Here is a 23,112-nt window from a genome sequence, read left to right on the forward strand (position 1 = left end):
AAATTGTTATTATTACTATCATTGTCATTATGACTACTATTATAATTACTTTGTACTGTATAAGAGAAGACACACCTGTAATGACTACTCTACCTATTCTAATATACATACCTGAGAAAAGCACACCCTGTGGTTTCCCAAAAGAAGGACATGCCAAATACAATATGCTTTGCAGAAAGAGCTCAGACTCCTGAACTTAGATCTTGGAAGGATGTGGCCTCAATAGACAAAGTTTCTATTGAATACCTAACACACTGTGTAATCCTACCCTAAGCTCTAACTAAAGGAATCATTTATATCTGTGGTTTGGTCTGAAGAATAACTTGCGAGCCTACAGTCAAAACTATTACACATACCCCATTCCAGACCTACATCCCAGTGACCTCACTGGAGTACCTGAAATTCCACCACTGGAGATTATCCATTTAAATTAAATACTGTCCTCCTCCTAGACCCCTATGAAGTATCTTTCAGTAATGAACTCTTTCAGAAATATTTAATTTGTATTTATAATTATGTATAAGTACATAATTATATTGGAAGACCTAATAAAAACTAGCATAAAATTGAAAAATTCAAAAGGATGCATGAAGAGATATAGACACATGGTGTGTACCAGAGAGAAAGGGGGTGCAGATAGCAAAGGGTAAAGGGGACCGAATAGATGGGAATGGAAGGCTTGACTTTGGATGGTTGGCACACAATGCAATATACACGTGGTGTATCATAGAAATGTATACTTGAAACCTACATCATCTTATTAACCAGTGTTACTCCAATATATTTAATGTAAAAAATAGTAACATAAAGAAAAAAGATGCATGAGGGAATTCTGAGATTAAGGGCAGGGCCCCTTCCTTTTTTTATTTTTCTCTGTATTTTTGTATTTTGCTCCTTTTTCTTTCTTTTTTTCTATAATTAACAGATGAATGTTTAAAATACCAAGGCCAAGTAATTCCTGAGGAGTCCTCAAACACTGAGTTTGAAGATGAAGAAATTACCTGAGACTTCACTTTCCTTCCTTTCAAATCAAACAGGACCTAGTCTGTCTCCGGTGGGTTCTTTTATTGCTCTACATTCTCTTTCGCTGTCTCCTTCTCAGGGTTTTAAAGGCTATTCCAGGCTGACAGAATAGATTTAATTTCATGACAGAAATAACTGTGAATATGATAAATGATAAAGAATTTAAAACTTTCTCCTTTCACAAATGGGATAACAGAAACCCCATGAAGCTAAATGATTAATCTGGAGTTCCAGTACCATTATATCCGAATCAGAGCTGTATCATTTTAGCCCTCTTTCTAATACACCAGACCACGTCCTGTCTATAAGAGCTTCACATCAAACAGGAAACCATGAATTCATATACACAAAGATCAGTGTTTCATAATGAGAAGAACCTGCAGAGGTCACGCTTTCTCAATACTTGAAACATTCATGGCCACATATAGGGAGAAAATGTAGCTATATGTTTTAGGTTCTGCATGAAAAACAAGACTCACTTCTCCAGATATACAAATGTGACCATAGCCCCAAACACAAAAGTTTTTTCAAAATTCTCTCCAGTGCCTTCTACAAAATAGATAAGTAAATATTTTTCAGTAAAAACAGATTTTTTAAATCTTAGTAAAAGTTGAAGGAGGTAAGACTCTTGGCTCGATGTGTGACTTAGAGGATTTCTATTATACTCCTGAGTTTTTATTTCTGATGTGAAGTGGAGGGGTGGACTGTCATACTCATGTGGGATGATCAGAATCAGCATATTCCAATTTCTTTACGTATGCCTGCTAGGCAGATGGAAGTACCCATTTTTCTATTTTCAACTACTGTGATTACGTTTGAGTCTGAAATAAATGCTGTTGGTCTTTGTTATGTTTTTCTTTCAGATAGCTTAATTGTCTCTGGGGAGATTGGACTGCTGGACTAATACCATGGGAAAAGTGAACAATGTAACTGAGTTTGTTTTCTTGGGTCTTTCTCAAAACCTAGAGGTTGAAGAAGTTTGCTTTGTGGTGTTTTCTTTCTTCTACATGGTCATTCTCCTGGGAAACCTCCTCATCATGCTGACAGTTTACAAGGGCAACCTTCTCAAGTCTCCTATGTATTTCTTTCTCAACTCTTTGTCTTTTGTGGACATTTGTTATTCTTCAGTCACAGCTCCTAAGATGATTGTTGACTTATTAGCCAAGAACAAAACTATCTCCTATGAGGGGTGCATGTTGCAACTCTTTGGGGTACATTTCTTCGGGTGCACAGAGATCTTTATCCTTACTATAATGGCTTATGATCGTTATGTGGCTATCTGTAAACCTCTCCACTATATGACCATCATGGACCAGAAGAGATGCAATAAAATGTTGCTGGGGACCTGGTTAGGTGGGTTCCTACACTCCATGATTCAAGTGGCTCTGGTAGTTCAACTACCCTTTTGTGGACCCAATGAGATCGACCACTACTTTTGTGATGTCCACCCTGTCCTGAAACTTGCCTGCACAGATACATATTTGGTTAGTGTTGTTGTGACAGCCAACAGTGGTACCATCGCTCTGGGAAGCTTTGTCATCTTGCTAATATCCTATACTGTCATCCTGGTGTCCCTGAGAAAGCAGTCAACAGATGGCAGGCGCAAAGCTCTCTCTACCTGTGGCTCCCACATTGCTGTGGTCATCATCTTTTTTGGTCCCTGTACTTTCATGTATATGCGCCCTGATACTACCTTTTCAGAAGATAAGATGGTGGCTGTATTTTACACCATTATCACCCCCATGTTAAACCCGCTGATTTATACAATGAGAAATGCAGAAGTAAAGAATGTAATGAAGAAACTATGGGGCAGAACGGTTTACTGAGATGCTAATGATAAAAGGTGGAAGTAACAATTTAAGCTGAATAATCATAAATCTTCCTACCTATACAATGAAGACAATAGTAACAACCTCATGAGGTTTTGGGGAAGAAAAATGAGAGAATAACACATTCTACAAAAGCAAGGTATTATTTATCCTTACGATTATTATAGTTGTTCTAATATTTCATAATCAGATAATTTTCTAAAATATTTGACCAGATTAATCTTAATTAAACTCAAGCTCACCATGACCATACTCAGCGCCATTATTCTCTACCCATTTTTGTCTTTTTGCTACTTTCTTTAAAAAAGTGAAAGTTTATTGTGAAGTTCTTAAGGCTGTTTCTAGTGGTTAAAACTGTGATTGGTACACACTAAGCACTCACTATGTGTATGCTTTGTGATTAAAAGGATAAGTGAAAAATAAAAGAGATCTGAAGGAAGTGATCTTTGCTTACTTCAGAATGAAAATTAAGCCTGGTAAGTTTGGAGTGAGAGGAGACATATCTGCAGAATGTAAAAGAGATATAACGCAGACTTTAAAAAAACGAACGACTTGTTTGCATCCTTTGGTCTTAAGAAAAAGTTTTTCCTTTCTCATTCCTTTACCCAAACAATAAAGAAATTTAAAAAAAATTACCTATAAAATCCCCTTTTTAATTGTAACATTCAATTAATATGTTTCTGCTGATTCTAATCTTTACTAATAGTCTGTCACCTGACATCCCTGTTAAAGTGATTAACAAAAAAACTAATGAAACTTAATAATAATTAAGTCATTTGTGAAGAATAGGTGACTGTGACTCAGTTGACAGGGTAAATACAACTCTCTGTAACACATGGCTGGGAACTATATTTTCTCTAATGTTTGAACCAAGCAGTTCTGCTGTAATCCACTTTTTAGCTATGGATTACACCAGGGGTCCCCAAACTTCGGCCCGCAGGCCGCACGCGGCCCCCTCAGGCCATTTATCCGGCCCCCACCGCACTTCCAGAAGGGGCACCTCTTTCATTGGTGGTCAGTGAGAGGAGCACTTTGACCATCTCATTAGCCAAAAGCAGGCCCATAGTTCCCATTGAAATACTGGTCAGTTTGTTGATTTAAATTTACTTGTTCTTTATTTTAAATATTGTATTTGTTCCCGTTTTGTTTTTTTACTTTAAAATAAGATATGTGCAGTGTGCATAGGGATTTGTTCATAGTTTTTTTTATAGTTCGGCCCTCCAACGGTCTGAGGGACAGTGAACTGGCCCCCTGTGTAAAAAGTTTGGGGACCCCTGGATTACACAAAGACTCACTGTGGACAAATAAACATGTCTTTTTTATGTGAACCTAGAGAAGGTGATACCTGACCTAGTGCTACATTTCTGCTTCACACAATCTGTACTTTATTTCTCTACAGCAAATAAACACATCATGAATTACCTCTACAATTATTTCATTGTCTTTTCCACAAATCTGATTATTTAAGTTACTGCCTATACCTGGGTATATGTTTATGCTTAGGGAGTGTGTGTTTTTGCTGTGTCTGTGTGCCTGTGTGAGTGCATATGTGAACTTTATGTAAAAGACTGTGCATAGTGCTTTTAAAAAATTATCTTGTATGTTGATGCTTTCATAAAATTAAAGATAGGAAATACCAAGAGGTGACAAGACATCTGGAATAAAAGATATAATTAAGAAACCCTGACCCTGAAATCAAATAAATTTATATTTATTGTGAGGAGTCACTGCACCACCTCACCCGCAGGTGTTGTAAAGTACCAAAAGCTACAGAATCAATATTCATATTTTAAGAGACTTGAAGAACATTTTATTAATTTGGGTTAAGGTGTGCAGAGAAATTGTGAGAAATAGTCTCTGTACTGTGTGATTAGCATAACCAGATGGCCCTTGGCATTGTATTGTAAATGCAAAGGGGAGGAAAACATGGATTCCCAGACATTCCACCACACCTGTGGGGAAAGGGGTGAATGGCTAGCCAGGTGTAGGAAGAGAAAAGACAAAATAAACCTTTTCTTATAGCAATAAGCCATTTGTGGGCATTTGTCCCCATGAAACTACCTCTCCTATGTAAATGCATATGGTTAATACATGTGACTCTGGACAGAGAGATGGTGGATAAACACTAAAAAATATAGGAATGCCTTTTAATATTTAAAGAGACATCTTTTTACCATTGTGTTGACTTATAAATTGTTTTCTCCAAAGTAATGTATGGCTTGCAAATTGAACATGGTCCTATCATGTTAAAGGACATATGAACTATAACCAATAGTGGTAAAGGACACCTAATTGCAATTTTTACTCCTGTATTTTCCACTTACAAAACTATAAAAGCTAGGTAGAACAAAGGGCCAGCGCACTCTCCCTCAGATTTCTGTAGGAGTTGCCGCCACTTTGGCCAAGCTAGACAATAAAGATTTGATGTGTAATTGACGGATTTTGTTCATATCTTCAATGTTTCGAGTCCCTCTGGATTAGGCTTAACAATTGCCCCAGCTTAAATTTATATTCTCTGAGTCTCTATGGGACTCCATTTGTTCAATTTTAAAACGTTGATTATATCAGTGCATCTCAACCTTGGCTGATTATTGGGAAATATCTTGAGAGATTTTTGAACAGATAATTGTATGTGTTCCAACAGTTTCCAATCCAGTAATCCAGGGTTAAAGTATATTTTTTAAAATCTTTATTTTAAACAAGGTCCTCTGATAATTTTGATGTGGTCGATGGCACATCTGAGCATTAAATTCAGAAATACTAAGACTAGAAAACAGTTGACACTCTTGGAGGTTTTATGAGCCAATGAAATACACAGACCTACTTTTGGATATATGCAACCCAATTGTTCTTCTAACCAACACATGGGGAGCTAAACTTGAACTGACCTTAGAAAAGTATGGAAAAATAAATGTAATACATGTGATAACTTTTCTCCACAATACCCTTGCTTTTATGTCTTTGTATTAAAGTTTTTACTATCAAAGGATATTAGTGATGTTGAAGGTCTAAAGTTCCTAAAAAGGGAAAAACTGAGAGATTCAATAATCTCAAGGACCAAGAAGTGGAACAGGAAATAATATGCAAGTTCTCACTAGTGACTTTATAAAATTACTACTGTTCACAAAAGTTCCCCAGAGTCAATCCAATCAGAGGAGCTCAGAAGCTCTCTGGAAAGAGATGACCAAGAGTCATGAGAACTCAAACTCTATTCAGTTTCAGAGAGGTTGAGTCTGGTTGACAATACTGTTTTAATCCATATATATGTGATCACAACACTATCATCAGCCTTGTAGTTTTAAAACTTTGTTATTACAAGAAGAAATGCATGAGTTTAATTAAAGCCTTTGTTGATGAAAATAAATGATAACATTTCTCATTTTCTAGATGAATAAATTAGTTTATTTTATAGTGGAAAAAGTAAAAATATTTCTCCCTGTATCTTCTAATCAGTCATTGTAGCATAAAATAATTTATGCTATCCCTGAAGTAGAATAAAATATTATAAAAATGTTTCCATGCACTACTCGAGTGAATATTCCAAGATAAGCTTTGACATTCATCCATCCCTTTTCTCATTGAAATATATCCAGGAGAGAAAAACATTTATCCCAAGTCAGAGTCTCCAGATTCTCACCATTTTGATAGCACTTGAGTGGAAAAGCCTCATTTTGACAGTATTCTGATGTGTCCAGCTCCTGCATGGTGACCAGCTATTATTTAGATACTTTTCATTTCTTTTAATTTGTTTGTTTGTTTGTTTGTTTGTTTTTGAGCCTTGTCGCCCCATCCTTTTATTTAAATCTTCTAGTAGTCTTTATTCTACATTGTCAGTATAAAAAATCCACAAGTTAAGGACACTACAGCATAGAGAGCAACAACACAACATCCAAGACAATCAATGGTACAGAACGTGCGCAGAACACAAAATCCATGTCAGCAAAGACTAAGATAACACCTCTATTTCTCCTAGAGAAAAATAAGAGCTACGTGACAAACATCAGAACCTACTCTGAGGTCTGGAGTTAAGCCCAGTCAAATCTGACCTAGATTTTCTTATGCCCAGCAAACCCAAAGACACATGAACAGGAACTAAATGCCTGTTAGATAAGCCGCAAGTTTTGAAATGACCTGCTACCTGTCATTACTGAGTTGGCTGATCCAAGAATATGATCAAACTGTAAGAATGAAAATTCTGAGGCATAGTCTTGAATTGATAAAACCTCCAATATATTTAGTATAGGGGACTTGGAAAGGAGCAGTAGAGAAGGCCCACCTAGAGAGAAGGGCCATGAGAGACAACACATAACTTTGATTATATACATGAAGCACAAATTCCAAATACCTTCTTAAACAGCCAGCCTCTTTCTTACTATTATGTCCTTGGAAAGGACATATGTAATATTAACAGCAGTTGGGTAGATTCCTTTGTCACCATTCCTTTGTTGATAATTTATAAGAAAAGAGTTAACAAAAGATAAATACAAACCATGGTCAAACAGACTTCTGAAAGGCCTGTCTTCTTTTGGAAGAAACCAAGCAGCAAATTAGTCCTACTAAGCAAATTTTATTCATTACTGTAGAACATAGCCCACATATGCATCAATAACAAGCAAAATAAAATCAACACCAGAATTAGACACCTTCCCCTGGAGCTGTAGACATTTCTGTTCATCTTCACCTCCCTGGACTGGATCATTCCACCAGGAGGTAATCACCCCAAGGTCATCAATTCTAAACTTTAACTTGATCTGTTTTTGCCTTTATCTCCTTTTCAATATTCTTCATTACTGTTCTGCCTCCCATTATAATGGCTCTGAGCTCTGTAATTTTTCAGGCAGTACACATGTCAAGGTCTTTTTGGAGGAAAGAAATTATTAAATATTCATCAACCTACTGCTAATCTCTGAAAATATAATTGTCACCTGAAAATTTGGATTCTTGTTGCAGAGGGGAAATAATTCATTAAGCATATGCAATATAATTTCTTAGTGGGAGCTGTGGTGAAGAGGATAAACAACAGAAAATATCAGGTCTGTGCCTCTCACATTTGAAATCTTGGTGTACTCGCCCTCCAGACCTCAGTTCCTCAGGTGTACGTTGTGCTCATGGATGACACTAGGTAATTTCAGAAGTTCCTTCCAACTCACAAAGCTGGAGGATTCTTGTATAATTTAAGTAAACACATCACTGTACCAACAACGACCTTGGCCTATGCCTGTTTTCAAATGAGGTAAAAGAACTAAGAAGCAGTTCAATTGCCTTTATTTCTCCCTAGTGTCCTTACTTGCTAAGGGGGAATAAGATACATCTGCATAGAGTTAGAAAATCTCAACATGTGCCACTTGCATAAGGAGCACTGAGTATCAACAAAATGCACCCATAAATATTCATCTCTTTGTCACTGTGCCTTCTCAAGCTCAGGGCAAAACACAGGATGGACATTTTCCACGTTGCACATTTATCTAGAGGATCAGTGTGTGCACTCATGGAAAATTTTCAAATGAGCTTCTCAAGACAGTCATACAATATATTTATAGGGTTGAAATAATAAAGATGTTCATCATCCCATCTGATACTTCTAATTACAGATATCCACCAAAAACATGATATATTAAGAATTAATCACAATAACTCCCATAAGTATACAACAAATAGTAAAATTACTTCTCATTGCATTTTATAGAAGTACGGTTTGTTCATGTTAACAGTTAAAACATACAACAAAACTTGTACAAATTTTTACATTGCTTTGTATTCTTATGGTAATGAAAACCTCAAGAAATGGAAGTGAGCAGGCCCTCTCCCTCTGAGAGGTATCTCAGTCAAGACATCCATGGCGTAAAGCAGGGCACAATGGTCAAACCACACAGTCTTTACATTGTGCCCTGATAAAAGTGCTACAATGTCCACTATGTCTGGGATCATGATGGATAGAATACGGCAGAATGCCAGAGCTTGAAGGGACCAGGAGACTATCTGATCCACTCCCGCTGTATCACGCTTAGAAAGGTGAAGAAAGAGAAAGAGAGTGACCAAGGGACTTCTCTTGTCAAGCTTGCAACCTTCAGTGATGGCACAGCAGCTCTCTGTCCTGGCTGTCTCTGTTGACTTTAACAATTCTGCGCATAGATGGAGACCTGCAAAGGACGCATCAATGACAGGCTTCACTTTCCTGCCAATAATGTGTCTCAGCACCACACTTTTCTCATGGTGTTCTTCATGTCTGTATTTCTCAGTGAGTAGATGAGAGGGTTCAACATGGGGGCGATTACGGTGTAAAACACAGCAAATACCTTGTTGTTCCTGGCTGAATCGGCCGTGTGGACATAAGTGAAGATCAGGGGCAAGAAGAAGATGAACACGACAGTGACTTGTGAGCTGCAAGAGGAGAGGGCTTTGCGGCGGCCCTCAGAGGAGCGTGTCCTCAGCGTGGACAGGATGATGATGTAAGAAATCACCAAGGCAACAAAGGTCACAATGACCAGCACTCCTGAGGTAGTGATGACGGCAATAACCAACAGACTTGTGTCGGTGCAGGTTAGTTTCAGCAGGGCGAAGATGTTGCAGAAATAGTGGTCTATCTGATTGGGGCCACAGAAGGGCAGTGCAGTAATAATCAGGATATGTATCACTGAATGAATAAATGCCCCGATAATAGAAGCCATCACAAGGACATAGCACACCTGCCTGCTCATGATGACTATGTACTGAAGGGGTCAGCAGATGGCTGCATAGCGGTCATATGCCATGGCCACCAAGATGAAGATCTCATTGGCACCAAAGAAGTGTGTATAAAACATCTGAGGTAGGCAACCCTGGTAGGATATGGTCTTCATCTGAGCCAGTAGGTCTGTGATCAGTTTGGGGACCATTGTGGAGGTGAAGCAGACATCCATGAAGGACAGGTAGCTGAGAAAAAAGTACATGGGCTTTGCACTGAGGCAACTGCCCCTGATGGTGAGAAGAATAAGCAGGTTTCCTGAGAGAATTGTAAGATAGCATAGCAAGAACAGGACAAAGTAGGCAACATTCACATCCACATTGCTGAAGAGTCCCAGAAGGATGAATTCTGTGATGTTGTCATGTCCCATGGCTTCTGTGAGTTCAAACATTTAGAAGGGGAAGTTAATACACCTGAAAAACTTAACTCTTTGAAAAAATTAATATATTTCAAAATCACAGATTCATTCAACAAATACACACTGATTGTTTATAATGATACAATCACCATAATTGGTGCTAAGGGTAAGCAGTGTACAAAATACATCTCTAGGCTTGGCAAGATGGCGATGGAGTAGGAGGGTGTACCAACTTCCACCTCCCAGAATCAAAGTGGATTACAACTTAATTTTAAGAACCATCATCTGGAAAAAACAACTTTGGTAAACTAAGAGGACTCTTTAACCAAGGATCACTGAAGAAGCCACACTGAGACTGGTGAGAAAAGTGGAAATGCTGAGAGCGCTTCCCAGCTCCCAGGAGCAAACAGCAGCCAGGAGGGACTCACGTGGCAAGAAGTGAGTTTAGCAGAGAGAGGAGGGTCCTGGGCCCTAGGACCAAAGCCCCAGCCTGCAGCCCCAGAGACTAGCAGAGGCATACAGATAGTATATATTTAGCTGTAAAACAAGCCAGGATACTGTTTGTGAGAAAGAGACAGACTCCTCAGACCCAGGATTCTTCTAAAAGGGACCTCGCAGAAAACCTCTTTCACAACCACTCACTCCAGACTCTGTGGGATGGGGAGAGAGGAGAGTACTGGAGTAGCAGGAAGAGAGAGAAATCTAGGAGGCACAGGGAGAAACACTTTGAGGGACAGCCACCCTAACCCCTGGAACCAGCAATACCAGCAAAGGGAAGCAGGACACCAGCCAAACAAGCTTTCCCGTGGGACTCAGAGCAGACTCACTTAGAAAAAGAGAGCCTTCAGGAATACAGTATTAAGTGCTAGGGTCTGAACTGCAGCATCCCCACCCACACTGCTGATGGCCCGCCACAGGGCGGGTGGAGGCAGGACACAGAAGCACGGTCTTATCGGTGGTGGCAGCAGCTGGGCGGGCCACGACGGAGGCATGGCATGAGCTCAGTCCTGCCCTGCAAGGGCGGAAGGGGCACACAAAATAAGCCCAATTCGGCTGTGGGCAGGGTAAGCATGAGCAGACCCACCTGCAATCCCACCTGCAGGAGAAATGTGAAAACTGGGCGAAAACGGAGAACTGGTGGAGCCATGGCTGAGCAGGGGTGTGCAGCCCTGCCCGGGAGCTGGGGCTTGTGGCCAGGCGCAAGCGTAGCCCCGCCTGTGGAGGTGGGGCAAAAGCCGGGGAACAGGTGGAGACCCACAGCTGAGTAAGGGTGAACAACCCACCCATGGAGTCCGGTTTTGCAACCCTGCTTGTGGGATCTGGGTAAAAGCCGGGAAGGGCAGAGACCCATGACAGAGTATAGGTGCGCAGTCCCTCCCGCCCACAGTGCCAAGGCTTGCAGCCCCAGCGCAGCATGTAGCCCCACCCACAGGGGCAGGCAAAGGCCAGACAGGGCTTGTAGACCCTGCAGGTGAACACATCCCCTTCTGTAGAGAAGAAAACTGCAGCTATAACTGCAGCGGACCTGGTACTGGCAACGCCCAAACGTGAACACCTAAGGCAGCAGCAGAGGGTGTGGTGGGCCTGCAGACAGACCACACTTAGGGAACACAGAAGCCACACCAATTGGACTCCTGTGGCCACACCCTTCTTATTCACAGACAAAATGGGAAGGCAGAGAAATGCAGCCCAAATGAATCAAGAGAAATTCCCAAAAGAGGACTTGAATGAGTCAGATATAAACAAATTACCAGATGCAGAGTTTAAAATAATGATTGTTAGGATGCTCAAAGATCTTAGAACAGCAATAAATGGACATAACAACCACTAAATAAAGAGATAGCAAATATAAAAAGGACGTTGAAATAATACCAAAAAAATCAGTCACAAATGACAAACAATATCAAAAATGAAGACCACAATGGAAAGAATTAAAAGCAGGATGGATGAAGCTGAGGATCTAATCAGTGAGTTAACAAGATAAACAAAGGCACAAAAGCAGAGCAGCAAAAAGAAAAGAGACTCAAAAAGTCTGAGAAAATTCTAAGAGAGCTCTGTGGCAACATGAAGAGAAATAACATCCGCATCATAGAAGTTCCTGAAGAAAAAGATAAAGAACAATAGAGCCCTGGACTGCCATTGCCCTGGGGAAGCCTGGGCTCACATACAGCCCTGCTCCCTGAGTAGCCTGCCCTAGACAAACGCAGAGGCCTGAGAGTCAACAGAGGGGAACACGCAGGAACGTGGAACCACGCCAGCGAGGGCACAGGTTGCCTGGCAGCCAGGGAGAGCCAGGCAGGCGTGCAAGCCAGTCTGAGGCTGGGTGCGCCCTTCACAGTTATCTGAGCAGAGGCAGAGCCCCAATGGCAACTGTGTGGGGAAGTGAGGAGGCGCGAACGAGTCCTTTGGTGACAGTGGAAGTTTCCTGGCAGCCACAGGGAGCCAGGCAAGTGCGCAAACTGGCCCAGGGCTGGGCGCACCCTTAGCAGTGATCCAAGCAGAGGCCGAGCCCCAGTGGGGAAGCAGAGGTACCCACGGGAGTCCACCAGCCATGGTAGAAGTCACGCCAGGGATTGAAGGATCCCTTGGTGGTGGGCAAAGCTGCTCAAGGTGCACACAGGCCATCAGAAATAACATCAGTATGAGCTACCTTGGCAGAGATCCAAGAGGGCACGTGCCAACCCCCAAGGTGGCTGCTGAGATCTGAGCCTACCGAGGCAGTCCCAGAAGCCATCCAAACCAGTGCGCGGGCATGCGTGAGCCCAACCAGGGCAGAGGAGATCGTGGAGGTGGGCTGGAGCCAGCAGCGCCTGAGCCCAAAAGCCCCTGGCAACAATAGCAGTGGTGGCCTGGTAGAGAGACCACAAAACGGGAGCTAAAACGTCTAGATAGAAAAACACCTGAAGCAAAAGCGTAGGCCACATCTAATACCATACCTAATCACTGAATTACAGTACTGAGCCCAACAAGTAGCCAGCAGTAAAAGACAACAGAAAGTAGATTTTAAGAGAGCTTGAACTTTTAAAGTAACTTCTCCCAGGCCAAGAGTAGATAAAAGCAAGCCTAGAAATGCAGCTGATATTTACAACCACACTTGGACCCAGCAGAGGCAGCCACGAGATCTGGATTACCTGTAGCTCCCAAAAAGTGGATAAGAACAAGTCACAGGCAGTGAATCCCACTGACCTGCCCCAGGCCCCAATCAGGGAAGCCCAGGGCAACACAGATAAAATGGAAAGACAGAGAAGTGCAATCCAAATGACTCAACAAGAGAAACCCTCAGAAAAAGAGCTAAGTGAGATGGATATAAGCAAACTACCAGAGGCAGAGTTTAGAAAAATGGTTATTAGAATGCTCATAGATCTTAAAACAACAATGGTTGGTCACAGTGAGCACATAAATAAAGAAATAACAAGTATTAAAAAAGGACATTGAAATAATAAAGAAGAACCAGTCAGAAATGACAAATACAATATCTGAAATGAAGACTACACTGGAAGCAATTAATAGCAGTCTGGATGAAGCAGAGGATTGAATCAGCAATTTAGAAGACAAGATAAATGAAAACACAGAAGGGGAGCAACAAAAAGAAAAGAGAATGAAAAAATTTGAGGAAACTCTAAGAGAGTTCTCTGACAATCTAAAGAGAAATAACATCCGCATCATAGGAGTTCCTAAAAAACAAGAGAAAGAACAGGGGTTAGAAACCTTGTTCAATCAAATCATAGCCAAAAACTTCCCTAAATTGACACAGGACAAAGTCACACTAGTTCAAGAAGCACAGAGAACTCCATTAAAGAGAAACAAAAAGAAATCCACATCAAGACAAATCATAATTAAATAGCAAAACTAAGAGATAAAGAGAAAATATTAAAAGCTGCAAGAGGAAAAAAGGCTAGCACCTACAAAGGAGCCCCCATAAGGATGACATCCAACTTCTCAACAGAAATACTTGAGGCTAGAAGAAAATGGCAAGAAATATTCAAAGTAATGCAGAACAAGAACCTACAACCAAGACTACTTTATCCAGCAAGGCTATTGTTTAAAATCGGAGGAGAAATAAAAAGCTTCCCAGACAAAAATAAAACTCAAGGAATTCATTACAACCAAACCAAGGCAACAAGAAATATTAATGGGCCTGTTGTAAACAGATCAAAGGGGGGGAAAATACAGCAAAAGAGAAATATAGCTTTAAAGAACAAAATAGCAATAAACAACTAAATATCAATAATAACCTTAACTCTAAAGGAATAAAATGATCCAATCAAAAGACATAGGGTAGCTGCATGGATAATAAAACAGAATGCATACATATGCTGTCTACAAGAGACACACCTCAAAACAAAAGATACAAATAGACTAAAGGTAAAAGGATGGAAAAAATATTTTATGCAAATGGAAATAAAAAAGAAGCTGAGGTAGCAATACTTATATCTGACAAAATAGACTTTAAAACAAAAGCTATAGTAAAGGATAAAGAAGGTCACTACAAAATTATAAAAGGAGCAATCCAACAGGAAGATATAACCATTATAAATATCTACGCACTTAATATAGGAGCACCTAAATATATACAGCAGACTTTGATGGATATAAAGGGCGAGATCAACAGCAATACTATAATAATAGAGGATTTCAATACCCCTTTAACATCACTAGATATATCCTCAAGAAAGAAAATTAACAAAGAAACAACAGACTCAAAGGACACACTAGATCAACTCCATTTTATAGATATCTTCAAAACCTTTCACCCTAAAGCAGCAAAATATACATTCTTTTCAAATGCTCATGGTATATTCTCTAATATAGATGACATGTTAAGGCATAAAAGTGGTCTCAACAAATTTAAGAAGATTGAAATCATATCAAGCATCTTCTCTGATCACAATGGCATCAAACTAGAAATCAACCACAACAGAAAAACTGAAAAATACTCAAACACATGGAAACTAAATAGCATGTTATTAAATAATGAATGGGTTAAGAATGAGACCAAAGAAGAAAATTTAAAATTCTTAGAAACAAATGATAATGAACATACAACTCAAAATTTATGAGACACAACCTTGGCTGGTTGGCTCAGTGGTAGAGTGTTGGCCTGGCATGCAGGAGTCCCAGGTTCAATTCCTGGCCAGGGCACACAGGAGAAGTGCTCATCTGCTTCTCCTCCCCTCCCCCTCTCCCTCCTCTCTGTCTCTCTCTTCTCCTCCCACAGCCGAGGCTCCATTGGAGCAAAGTTGGCCCAGGCGCTGAAGATGGCTCTGTGGCCTCTGCCTCAGGTGCTAGAATGGCTCTGGTTTCAACAGAGTAATGCCCCAGATGGGCAGAGCATCATCCCCTGGTGGGCATGCCGGGTGGATCCCAGCAGGTGCATGCAGGAGTCTGTCTGACTGCCTTCCCGTTTCCAACTTCAGAAAAATACAAAAAAAAAAAAGAAATAAAAGAAGTGAAACAAAATTTATGAGACACAGAAAAAACAGTACTGAAAGGGAATGTCATAGCACTACAGTCATACCTTAAGAAGCTAGAAATAGTTCGCCTGACCAGGCAGTGGCAGTAGATAGAACATTGGACTGGGTTTCCGAGGACCCAGGTTCGAGACCCAGAGGTCACCAGCTTGAGTGTGGGCTCATCTGGTCTGAGCAAAGCTCACCAGCTTGGACTCAAAGTCGCTGGCTCAAGCAAGGAATTACTCTGTCTGCTGCAGCCCCCCAGTCAAGGCACATATGAGAAAGCAATCAATGAACAACTAAGGTGTCGCAACAAAAAACTAATGATTGATGCTTCTCATCTCTCTCCATTACTATCTGTTCCTATCTATCCCTCTCTCTGACTCTCTGTCTCTGTAAAAAAGAAAAGAAAAGAAAGAAAATATTATGAAGAACTGTATGACAAAAAATTAAACAACCTAGGTGAAATGGACAAATTTTTTGAAGCATATAATCTTTCAGAAATAATGTGGAAGAATCAGAAAACCTAAACAAACTGATTACAACAAATAAGATCGAAACAGTTTCAAAAAACTCCCAACAAACAAAAGCCCTGGGCCAGATGGCTTCACTGGTGAATTGTACAAAAGACTCAGAGAACTAACTCCTATCTTTCACAAACTATTTCAAAAAATTCAAGAGAAATTAACACTTCCAAGCTCCTTCTTTGAGACAAGCAAGCATAATTCTGATTCCAAAACGAGGCAAAGACAACACAAAGAAAGAAAATTATAGGCCAATTTCCCTGATGAATTTAGATGCAAAAATCCTCAGCAAAATATTAGCAATACATGAAAAAAGTCATACATCATGATCAAGTGGGATTCATTCTGGGGAGGAAAGGCTGGTACAATATTCGTAAATCAATCAATGTGATTCATCACATAAAAAAAAAGAAAGGAGAAAAAACACATGATAATTTCAATAGATGCAGAAAAAGCATTTGATAAAATACAACACCCATTTATGTTCAAAACTCTCAGCAAGGTGGGAATACAGGGAACATACCTGAATATGATAAAGACCATCTATGAAAAACCCACAGCCAACATCATACTCAATGGGCAAAAATTAAAAACAATCCCTTAAGATCAAAAACAAGGCAGGGGTGCCCCCTTTCACTCTTATTCAACATAGTACTGGAAGTCTTAGCTACAGCAATCAGACAAGAAGAAGAAATAAAAGGCATCCAGATTGAAAAAGAAGTAAAACTGTCATTATTTGCAGATGATACGATAACGTATATAGAAAAACTAAAAATCTCAGTCAAAAAATTACTGGACCTGATAAATGAATTCAGCAAAGTGGTAGGGTATAAAATTTATATACAGAAATCAAAGGCATTTTTATACACCAACAATGAACTGTCAGAAAGAAAAATTAAGAAAACAATCCCTTTCACTATTGCTACAAAAAAATAAAATAAACTACCTAGGAGTAAATTTAACCAAAGAGGTTAAAGACTTGTCATCGGAAAATGACAAAATATTGATAAAAGAAATCACGGAAGATACAAACAAGTAGAAGCATATACCATGTTCATGATTAGGAAAAATAAACAGCATCAAAATGTCTATACTACCCAGAGCAATTTATAAATTCAATGCAATACCAATTAAAATACCAATAACATACTTTAAAGATATAAAACACATATTCCAAAATTTTATATGGAACCAAAAAAGAACATGAATAGCCTCAATAATCTTGAAAAAGAAGAATAAAGTGGGAAGTATCACACTTCCTGATATCAAGTTATACTACAAGGTCATTGTACTCAAAACAACTTGGTACTGGCATAAGATTAGGCATATAGATCAATGGAACAGAACAGAGAACCCAGAAATAAACCCACGCCTTTATGGTCAATTGATATTTGACAAAGGAGGTAAGAGCATACAATGGAGTAAAGTCAGCCTCTTTAACAAATGGTGTTGGGAAAATTGGACAGCTACCTGCAAAAAAATGAAACTAGACCACCAACTTACACCACTTATAAAAATAAACTCAAAATGGATAAAAGACTTAAATGTAAGTCATGAAACCATAAGCATCTTAGAAGAAAACATAGGCAGTAAGCACAACGGCATTTCTCACAGCAATATATTTTCTAATTTATCTTCACGGGAAAGTGAAATAAAAGACAGGATAAACAAATGGGACTATATCAAACTAAAAAGTTTTTGCACAGCTAGAGACAATATGAATGAATAAAAAAACAAAACACACAATGGAAGAACATATTCAATAATACATCTGATAAGGGGTTAATAACCAAAATTTATAAAGAACTTGTAAAACTCAACACCAGGAAGATAAACAATCCAATCAAAAATGGGCAAAAGAAATTAAAAGACACTTCTCCAGAGAAGACATACAGATGGCCAATAGGCAGATAAAAAAATGTTCAACATCACTAATAATCAGAGAAATGCAAATTAAAACCACAACGAGATATTACCTCACACCAGTCAGAATGGCAGTCATTAACAAAACAACATATGATAGGTGCTGGCGAGTATGTGGAGAAAGGGGAACCCTCCTGCACTGCTGGTAGAAATACAGACTGGTGCAGCCACTGTGGAAAACAGTATGGAGATTCCTCAAAAAATTAAAAATGGAACTGCCTTTTGACTCAGCCATCCCACTTTTAGGAATATACCCCAAGAACATCATATAACTGACTCAAAAAAAGAAATGCACCCCCATGTTTATGGCAGCATTTTTCACAATAGCAAAAATCTGGAAACAGCCCAAGTGTCCATCAGTGGACAAGTGGATTAAAAACCAGCGGTACATGTATACAATGGAATATTATGGGACCATGAAAAAGAAGGAAATATTACCTTTTGCAACAACATGGATGGACCTGGAAACTATTATTTTAAGTGAAATAAGCCAAGCAGAGAAAGGAAAATATTATATGACCTCACTCATTTGAGGAATCCAAGGATCAATGTGAACTGAGGATGGGATAACACCTGAAGGGAAGAGGGGAGGGCGCTGTTGGGAGAGCGGCAAGGGAGATGTTGAGGAGAATACGGGGGAGGGAAATGCATTCGGGGGGACACTAGAATCTATGTAAACACTAAACTAAATTTAAAAAATACATCTCTACTCACAAGTACAGTATGAATTCATTAGGACAGTATATAGCAGGGGTCGGGAACCCTTTTGGCTGAGAGAGCCATGAACGCCACATATTTTAAAATGTAATTCCTTGAGAGCCATACAATATGTTTAACACTAAATACAAGTAAATGTGTGCATTTTATGTAAGACTAACACTTTTAAAATACAATAAGTCTCTGAATTTTTTTAATAATGTTGTTATGCTGCTGCTAACCAATGATGAATAAAGTACTTCTCACCATTAATGCAACTTCTGGTGCTGCATGGTTTTGCTGATGGCTTTGAAGTCTGGGTGATACGTGGTGAGGTTAAGCTTCATGCAGGCGTTGAGACTTCCATCCATTAAATGTGATTGTAGGTTGGTCTTAACGTTGTTTAGATGTGATAAAAACTGCTCACATGTATACGTAGCACCAAACATTGTCAGAACAGCAATACTCACATGCTGCAGTGTGTGGTATGTGATGGGAAGCGCGTTCCAAGTTTTAACAATCAGCTGGTCCGTGGGTTGAAGTTCTTTCATTTCTCCCCACTTGTGTTTGCTCGCCAACTATGCTTGCTGTCGTGCAAGTCTTTCCAAATCTTTATTCAGTGACTTGAACTTATTCACCCACATGTCTGAGGCCTTCAGGTCAGCAGCTTGTAGCTCAAAATCTCTGACAGAGACACCGGAGATGTAACTCAGGTTAGCGCTGTCCACTGCACACTTGTGTGGATGTGTGATGAACTTAAAAAGACAAGTGAGTACGCTCATGAAATTCTCCAAAGCACGCTTTGAATGACTGCAGGAGATTAGATGTGAAGCCCGCTAGCTGCTGGAGATCAAGATGTTGAGCAGGGTCACTTGCTGTGCATGCATCTTTAAACTCTCCCAGTTTTTCAAAGTGTAGTAAACGACCTGTTCCAATTTCAGTGATGAAGAGTTCCAGCTTGTTTTCAAATGCAAACACTGCTTGTTGAAGGTATAAGACTGTATTTCCAACACCTTGCATTTTCACATTGAGCTAGTTCAGATGTTTAGTCATGTCCACGAGACAGTAGATAGAACTTCAGGAGCCACTCAGGATTAACTAACTCAGGATGCTTGATGTTTTTCATTTTAAGAAAAGTCTGGATTTCACTCAGAAGCCGCAAAATGGCTGAGCACCTTCCGTCTTGACAACCAGTGCACATTGTTGTGCATTAGCAGACCAGGATAATTATTCTCAACTTCATCCAGCAGTGTTTTAAACTGGTGAACATTTAAAGCTCAGGCAACAATAAAGTTGACCACATGAATGACCAGCGACATCACCTCACCAAGCTGCTTGCCACACATTTGAGCACAGAGCACCTCTTGATGTAGGATGCAGTGAAAACTTAAGATGGATCTCTTTTCATGTTCACGAAAAAGTACTAAGAATCCTCTGTTTTTCCCTACCATGCATGAAGCACCATCAGTACACACTGAAATAAGTTTATCCATCAGTAGATTTTTTTTCTTTAGCGAACTCAGTGAAAGACTTGAATAAATCCTCCCCTCTTGTTATCTCTTTCATAGGCAAAACAGCAAGACTTTCCTCACATAGTGTGTCACCGACAGCATACCTTGCAATCACACTGAACTGGGATAAATGGCTTATGTCTCATCCAAAGCGAGAGAAAAGAATGGTGCTGCATTTGCCTGACCAGGCTGTGGTGCAGTGGATAGAGCATCGGACTGGGATGCAGAGGACCCAGGTTCGAGACCCAGAGGTCGCCAGCTTAAGCATGGGTTCATCTGGTTTAAGCAAAAGCCCCCCCAGCTTGAACCCAAGGTCGCTGGCTCCAGCAAGGGGTTACCTGGTCTGCTGAAGGCCCGCGGTCAAGGCACATATGAGAAAGCAATCAATGAATAACTAAGGTGTTGCAATGCGCAATGAAAAACTAATGATTGATGCTTCTCATCCCTCTCCGTTCCTGTCTGTCTGTCCCTGTCTATCCCTCTCTCTGTAAAAAATAAATAAATAAATAAATAAATAAATAAATAAATAAATAAAATTTAAAGAATGGTGCTGCATTTATGTCCTTCACTTGTGTTGCCTCAATTTGATTTGCCATCATGATGGTATGATAGTGAACAGCTCTTGCCAACAGAGGCATGTCTTTTATTTATTTGATTATCTTGTCTTTATCCAAAAAGTCGTCAAAAAGTTCATTGGCAACATCAAGCATGAATGTTTTGGTATACTCCCCATCTGTGAATGGCTTTCTGTTTCTCACAATTGCTAAAGCACCAGCAAGGCTAGCCGAATTCCAGTCACCTTGTTGGGTCCAAACACGGAGTTGCTGCTGACTAGCTTGCACTCTGCACAGTAACTCTTGACATGCTTTCTTCCTGCTGTCCCCCACTGGATATTTCGATGCAAATGTAGTATGGTGTGTGTCGAAGTGCCACCTTATATTTGACCGTTTCATCGATGCGATTTTATTATTGCATATTAGACACACTGCAGAACCTGCTCTCTCCACAAAGGCGAATTCCTCTGTCTATTCCTCTGAAAAGTATGATACTCCTCATCTATTTTTTCTTTTAGCCACCTTCTTCGTCAAAAGGGTTTCTGCAATTAGCTAGCTGACTACTTGATTAAAAGGAGGGAAGTTTACTTTCTGACCTCACAACGACCCATGTACATTATGCATTATCTAATAAAAATTCAGTGTTGTCCCGGAGGACAGCTGTGATTGGCTCCAGCCACCCACAACCATGAACATCAGCGATAGGAAATGAATGGATTGTAATACATGAGAATATTTTATATTTTTAACGTTATTATTTTTTTATTAAAGATATGTCTGCGAGCAAGATGCAGCCATCAAAAGAGCCACATCTGGCTCATGAGCCATAGGTTCCCGACCCCTGGTATATAGCAATAATAGTACAAATCATCAATTAATTGCAATCAAAGTCTCACACATACCATGAAAAAAAGAATGAATACTTAAAAGATAAAACACCATTTTTCAGGAAACTCTTGAGATGAAATTTTAGTGTTATACCTTAAGACCAGTTTTTAAATCTCTGATCTGTCTATAATGGCACTGAGGTTGTCTGCTCTTGAAAGGCAGGAAGTTACTAGCACTAAATCTATGCCACACCCCAAAAGTTCTTTAATATCATTAAACTTCAGTGAGCTCATAATTTTAAATATTGGACCTCGGAGTGGCAATTTCAGAAAGTGCCATTAGAACCATTTCAGCTTTTTCAAGGTGAAGGGATTAAGTAAAGAAAAAATAAAATAAAAACTCATAGACACAAGAGTATGGGGATGACAGAGGGAAAGGCAGGTGAGGACGGGCAGACAAGGGTAAAGGGGAGATCAATGCTGAGGGAAGGAGACTTGACTTGGAGTGATAAACACACAATACAATATACAAATGATGTTCTATAGAATAGCACACCTGAAACCTATGTAATTGTATTAACTAGTGTCACCCCAATAAATTCAAATTAAAAAGTGTTTTAAAACAGAACCTTTTTTTTTGCCTGACCTGTGGTGGCGCAGTGGACAAAGCGTCAACCTGGAAACACTGAGGTCGCCGGTTTAAAACCCTGGGCTTGCCTGGTCAAGGCACATATGGGAGTTGATGCTTCCTGCTCCTCCCTACCCCTTCTCTCTCTCTCTGTCTCTCCTCTCTAAAAATTAATAAAAAAAAAATTAAAAAAAAAAACCAGAACCTTTTTGTGAACTTTTTTTTTTTAATGATGGGAGAGAAAGAGCAACAGGTAGGTGTTTGGGGAAAGGTCTTGTTCCACTTTAGGGTGTTTAGTGCATTTATGGCTTCCTGGCATTGACCTTAGTTCCCAGGTCTAACACAAGTGTTCTTTCCATGTTTGTCCTTCAGTCACCCTCTCCAGCAGTTACATAGAGGACAGCACCCTTTCAGGAGCAAACTGCATCCAGAAATGCTTTTTCACTTGACCTGTTCTACTACCTTCCAACCAGCCTTTGGACCAGTTTCTTTCCCTGTCAGGCTTACTGCATATTCGTGGGCCCAATTTCTGAAATATTTTAGTTAAAATAAAAGTATTGTGGAAATCTATCACAGCTATTTTATCCAGTCATCTACTGATGGGCACTTGGGCTGCTTCCAAATCTTGGCTATTGTAAATAATGTTGCAATCAACATAGGGGTGCATATATGCTTTCAATTAGTATTTTGTGTTTCTTCAGATAAAATCCCAGGAATGGAACTGCTGGATCAGAAAGCAGTTCCATTTTTAATTTTTTAAGGAATCTCCATACTGTTTTCCACAGAGCTGCACCAGTCTGCATTCCCACCAGCAGTGCAGGAGGGTTCCCTTTTCTCCACATCCTTGCTAGCACTTGCTGTTTGTGGATTTACTGATGATGGCCATACTAACAGGTGTGAGGTGATATCTCACTGTGGTATTAATTTGCATGCTATGCAGCCATACAAAAGAAGAAAATGTTACGTTTTGCGACAGCATGGATAGACCTGGAGAGCTTATACTAAGTGAAATAACATAGAGAAAGACAAGTACCAAATGATTTCACTGATATGTGGAATTTA

General features: G+C 39.8%; 2 protein-coding genes across 2 annotated transcripts; one reads left to right on the plus strand and one right to left on the minus strand.

Annotated features, from left to right (window-relative positions):
• The first annotated feature begins 1,931 nt into the window (after positions 1–1,931).
• LOC136388667 (olfactory receptor 4S2) lies at positions 1,932–2,849 on the plus strand. Its single transcript, XM_066360490.1, has one exon. It carries the CDS (start codon positions 1,932–1,934, stop codon positions 2,847–2,849), a length of 918 nt encoding a protein of 305 aa, XP_066216587.1.
• Positions 2,850–9,043: 6,194 nt separating this feature from the next.
• Positions 9,044–9,946, minus strand: LOC136388668 (olfactory receptor 4P4-like). Its single transcript, XM_066360491.1, is given in 1 exon segment — positions 9,044–9,946. A coding segment is annotated over 1 exon segment (903 nt).
• Between the last annotated feature and the right edge of the window lie 13,166 nt (positions 9,947–23,112).

Source organism: Saccopteryx leptura, chromosome 1, assembly GCF_036850995.1.
Source record: "Saccopteryx leptura isolate mSacLep1 chromosome 1, mSacLep1_pri_phased_curated, whole genome shotgun sequence".
In the NCBI taxonomy this organism is placed as follows: Eukaryota; Metazoa; Chordata; class Mammalia; order Chiroptera; family Emballonuridae; genus Saccopteryx; species Saccopteryx leptura.

Bases quoted from the DNA above. Each gene is read 5' to 3' on its own strand.
- LOC136388667 (XM_066360490.1), top strand. From the start codon at position 1,932: ATGGGAAAAGTGAACAATGTAACTGAGTTTGTTTTCTTGGGTCTTTCT.